The sequence below is a fragment of the Etheostoma spectabile genome, chromosome 4, assembly GCF_008692095.1.
Source record: "Etheostoma spectabile isolate EspeVRDwgs_2016 chromosome 4, UIUC_Espe_1.0, whole genome shotgun sequence".
Classification (NCBI taxonomy): Eukaryota; Metazoa; Chordata; class Actinopteri; order Perciformes; family Percidae; genus Etheostoma; species Etheostoma spectabile.
In genome coordinates, this window is record NC_045736.1 from 7977432 (window position 1) to 7982885 (window position 5454).

Sequence of the window (5454 nt, forward strand, 5' to 3'; positions counted from 1 at the left end):
TGAAGGGCCCCTCTCCAGGAAATGGAGATCCTGGTTTTGTCAGATTAGTGTCTATAAATCTTGAGTTGCTGCTGGCCAAACCGATGTCTGGGACCAAGTTGTCCTTCATCAATTCGTCCACGACACTCTTTGGTGTGACATCCTTGTCTGCCACATCCAGCAGTTCCAGAGGGACAGAGGTCAGGCCTGATTCCTCAGCAGCCTTGTTGTCCTCACTGGAGTGGATTGAGGCAGTTCGAGACGTCTCTTCAGGACAAGGAGAGACAGATTTTGAGACACTGCTTTCTAACTTGACAGCATCAGACAAATCCTGTCCTGTATTCCATGTAGATTTCATCTTCTTAAAGATCTTGCTTTCAAAGAAATGTTTTGCCTCATTCTCCATTTTATCTGGATCCAGAGGGCTTTGTTTGGCTTTTATATTCTGTTGGAAAAAGACTTACAGTGGCAAAGTGTAAGATACAGGTACTACTAGTACTAGTGTTGCCACAAAGCATCTGTGGAGCAATGTACATGTATAACATAATGTGAGCAAGGGAAGTACAATTTTACTCAGTTTGTTTAAAAATAATAAATTGTTTTTATGGCTTCTTTCATCACTTCTAATACTTTTCACAATTGATATAATCTCATGAACATTGCTTTTTGGCCTCTTGGAGTATTTAGATGATCTATTTCAGCGGTGTAGCTCATGTTAAATGCCTCATGAACCAATAGGTGCTTAAATCTAGTGCAATGCATCTTTATTTTTTTAAACTGGTGTGTATGTTTTGTACGTAAAATCTGGAAAAAAATAACCAGTTCTTGAAGTTGTAAAATTAACATTGTGCTGCAAAAATCGAAGATTTCTTTCTTAAATGTAGTTGAAGTGGGTTAGTAAAAAGTAGCTAAAAATACTCAAGTAAAGAGTGATTTATACCTCTTTCTGTTGAGACATCTTCAGTTTTTCGTTCTTCTGCTTGTTGCCCTTGCAAGTGATGAGTTTGAAGTGACAAGTTTTTCTTTTTGTGGTTGAAATGTTCACAGCTCAAAGTCCAGGACTGAATTGAGTCTATGAGAATTACAAAAAATTCTGTTCTGTTCTACTTTATTATTCCACACATTACGCACACGCATGCACCAGCCCCCCCCCCCCACCCCCCCCCCCCCACACACACACACACCCACACACATAACATGCTCTTTACCTAGTAAAATAAACCTAATACATAGTTTATAACACATTATATGTACAGTACAGTGTAACTAATGCACAGTATTTCCAACCGTTACAGTAATTGATACATTAGACAAATTTACTGTGTTAGATTTATTTATTTATTCATTATTGCAATTTATATACAAGCATCCATCGTTTTATTTACAGACACACACACACACCACCACACACACACACACACAACACACACGCACACACCACACACATCCAAGGGGCAGAGGGAGTTCATAATCACAATCTCACTTGCAGACTTAATATGTAAATAGTAAATATCATACTGTCATTACTTCAGTAAAATATCCCAAACACGAGAGCTGATCAAGTCCAGATATTTAACATGACACTTTACTTTGCTGAGTGAGAACCAGAAGGCTTAGTTTTGAACCAATCTGCTAGGAGAGCTTCTCATCTTTTAAAGTGCTCAGCTGTCCCAAAAATCCCTGGGCACACTCGCGCACACACACACACACACACACACACACACACACACACAGACAGACTCAGGGCTGGGCTGGGTTTGTCTGCTGGCATTACTCATCCCAATCTCCCACCTGTTGGAGCCTCATTTGGAAAGTTGAGCATGTAAAGGACTTATCAAGTGGCCTGGTGAATAAAGCTGGAAAGAGTCCCAAGAAGTTTCAAGCTGCAGGGACCCGTCCTGAGTGTCTGAGAACCACCACACTGAGAGAAGAAGTGGAATTCAAGTTTTACGGTCAGTTTCATGAATGATCTACCTTCCATTAGTCATTTTTAACTCTTTCTAGGCTTTAGTGTTAATGTTTTCTTGTTCATGGATTCTAACTTGTAGAGCAGTCTAAATGGGGAGAAACCCTCTAAACCTTGCGTAGATGTGTTTGCCATATATCTAGTACCAGGTTACGAGTGAGTCCTTTTTTTAACTTTGCTAAAAATCAAATTTTCTCTCAAGAACAGTCCTCAGCGTTCCCTGCATCCTGTTAATAGCTGCACGTTGTTCACTGAAAGTAATGCATAACATGTTAAGAAGAGCTGGGAATTAATATTATTTAAATATGAAACATTTTATCTTGATCATTAGCCAAGCAGAAAGAAGTTCCTCCACGGTTAGTGAAGCCCATAGGAATTTCAGAGGACACTTTGGGAATCCCTTCACAGTAACAGAAGTGATATTGGTGTGCTTTCTGTCTACAGTGCCATCTGCTGGTCCGGACTCTGAATATCTGGGGGACTACACCTCGACTGACTGAGCCACACCATGGCTTATCAAGACATGTAAGTTCAGTCTGTAGACGGAAACAGGATAGGAAGAATGATACTTGAACAAGTTCAGTCTAGATGTTATGTAGATCACTGATAATCACATTTTTACTGTCATGTATTGCCATACCAGAGAATTACATAAATAATACTTGAAAACCTAGAGTGTGCTCATCTTGAAGCAGGTACTGATACAGTGAGACTATGTGAAATCTTAGCCACATATTTGTCTTTTGTCTTCCATTTGCTACCAAATGATGACAGGTTGGATGACAAGGGCTCCGTGGATATTCATGACAGCCCTCCTTTCCCTGATAATGTGATGAAAGAGGAGGACAACATGGTGAGACATCCGCTATCCAGGACATGTAGTATACACACCACATTATGGGGTGGTGTACTGTTATCAATGCCAAGTAACTGAACAAAATGTTACATGGCATTAGGAATTGTTCATGTCTGCTTGAGATAGTTGGAGCTTATGTTTTCATAGGAATCACCGGTTAAATACAATTTAAAATGACAAAAACGTTACCCGTACCTCAAGTGGTATGTAGTCACGTGGATAGTTTGGGGTTTTTTGTTCAGGATTTGAGATACAGTAGCCTACCAGTCAAAAGTTCGGACACACTTACTCATTAACTTGAATGGGAAAGCATGTCCAAACTTGACTGGCACCGTGTCTGTCTCTGAAACGTGTTCTACCAATAGCCAATCACAAAAACAGTAACTGTTTAACTTATGTGTGCTCCATTGTTTATTCTTTTTTTATCCTTCATTTCATTCAATGATGTTGTGCTGCCAAAACATGCAATTCATTATTTTTTAAATTGATTTCATTTGTGTGAAATCCTTAACATCTCCAGTAGCAAAAATGTGAAATGAATAACAATCTTATGTATTTAAAATAGGAAATAAAATGATAACTTTACTTGTGTGGGAAAGAAATTATGCAGCTGGTAGACTTAATACATCAGACAAATCATATCATAAAAGAATTTAGTAAGACATTGACAAGATCAGATATTGGAGATTTATAGAAGACATCATCAACGCCAACTTTATTTTTGGTGTTTGCACATCTGGTTACAATGAGAAAAAGGGGCGTAACATCCTAACAAGTGTTTAAATCCAATTCAGGTAGCAGGCTAAAACTATTCTTTTCTGAATTAGACGTTACTTCAGCTAACGTATCATCAATCATAACACTTAAGACAGACCTCTTACATTTACTATTACTTAAGGATTTTTATGTCAAAAGCTATTTAATGAATACCTTTTGTTCTCCAGTTTGTAAGTACAAAAGTTAAGAATTTTTACTTGAATTTTTCACACGTTTTAGCAGTTTGATGACTGTTAGCCCTGGACAACAAAACCAAACCTATCTGGACAGCCAGATACCACTTGAGGAATCCTGCCGGAGGACCATATCTATTTTGTAATATGGGTGAACTGACCCTTTAAAGGTGCTCTAAGCGATGCCGTGCGTGTTTTAAGCTACAGCATTTGTTGTCACTTACAGCAAACATCTCCTCACTATCCGCGAGCTGCCTGTCCGCTGAACACACTGTAAAAAAAACGTGGTCTCTGTGGACAGCCCAGGGTCTACAAACAGCAACAAAACAAACTGCGCCCACCTGCACCACGACACATACACAAACAGTGTTCCAGCATTCCAGCCAATAACCGACAAGAAGGGTTCAGGGGTGGGGGGTTAGTGCGTGAAAGCACAGAAGGGAGGGAATGGGATGAAGAGGGAGGGGCAAGGCAAGCTAGTCTTGTTTTGTTTGAAAATACTTTGAACGTCAACAAGAAGAGCTTAGAGCACCTTTAATTTATTGGCATTAAAACATTCACAAGAGAGCCTTACAGTATGTTTGGACAGATATCACATCCCCTGTCTTTCTGCTCTCTTGATTTGAGAAAAAGTGAGTTTGAATAAGTCGATTAAGCTGCCTTTGTGCCACATTGTGGGAGGTTTGTTTAGGAATATATTAAGGAGTCATTAAAACGAGTTGCAGAGTGATAGTGCTGTAACGTATGAATCATTCCTGATATTATCAATTATTGTAGTGTAAATTCAAAGCCTGACAGGGCACCAGTAATTGTGTGTGTGTGTGTGTGTGTGTGTGTGTGTGTGTGTGTGTGTGTGTGTGTGTGTGACATTTACATACTTTGTTTGACTAGACTGTAGTATATTAGGAGTAGCTCTCAATCTTTGTTCTTAAGTTGGAATTCGGTTAGTCTTTGTGTGTGTGTGTGTGTGTGTGTGTGTGTGTGTGTGTGTGTGTGTGTGTGTGTGTGTGTGTGTGTGTGTGTGTGTGTGTGTGGTTGTGGGGTGTGTGTGTGTGTGTGTGTGCGTGTGCACAGATACAAATAAGCGCAACAAACTCCCAGTATCATGCAGAATTACTTTCTAAACTAGATTTAGGAATGTTAGCACACTGAAAATAAAGAAAAGACAGAAAGTACTTTTGACAGGTGTGTGTGTTTGAAGTCGTTATTCGTAGATCTCTCTCTGGTTGAGATGATACAGTTTGTGTGAACAGACACATCATAGACTCAAAAGGCAGCAGACCGCAGGGTGGTTCAGTATTAATAGCGTTGGGGGGACTATACACTAGAAAGAGACACAGAGAGCCAGGAAAAAACACAGGCAATTTGACACCGAAACAAGAGAACACCAAGACCAATATACTCAAAAATAGGAGAGTGGTAATGAGGGGCAGGTGACATGAGGGCTGACAAGGAACTGATGAAACACATCTGGGTGGGGCAGAGAATCACAAAGGCGTGAAAACCCACAAGGCAGGAAGTAAAACATGACATGACACATAAGAAGAACCTACAACAAAAACAGGACATAGAACCAAACCCAGGATCATTAAAATGGCACTGACAGTTCGACTGAAGAACGAGTCTTTCCGGGATATGTTACCCCAGAGGGCCCCAGAGGCAGTTGCAAGGCACCGAAGGGCTGCAGCCTCTGCCGTGAAAGA

General features: G+C 40.1%; 1 protein-coding gene and 1 long non-coding RNA gene across 2 annotated transcripts in view; one reads left to right on the forward strand and one right to left on the reverse strand.

Annotated features, from left to right (window-relative positions):
• Nucleotides 1–361: 361 nt before the first annotated feature.
• Nucleotides 362–1027, reverse strand: LOC116687803 (uncharacterized). Its single transcript, XR_004331636.1, has 2 exons — nucleotides 920–1027; nucleotides 362–424 (listed from the first exon to the last, which is right to left on the reverse strand). It is a non-coding gene; the product is annotated as an uncharacterized LOC116687803 (long non-coding RNA).
• Nucleotides 1028–1718: 691 nt separating this feature from the next.
• LOC116687802 (SH3 and cysteine-rich domain-containing protein 3) overlaps nucleotides 1719–5454 on the forward strand; it is a 9662-nt gene continuing 5926 nt past the window's right edge. Inside the window, exons 1-3 of the mRNA XM_032513440.1 lie at nucleotides 1719–1931; nucleotides 2390–2470; nucleotides 2720–2798. Of these exons, the coding sequence (XP_032369331.1) occupies nucleotides 2454–2470; nucleotides 2720–2798 (96 nt within the window). The 5' untranslated portion in view covers nucleotides 1719–1931; nucleotides 2390–2453. The remainder of the gene's footprint in view (nucleotides 1932–2389; nucleotides 2471–2719; nucleotides 2799–5454) is intronic.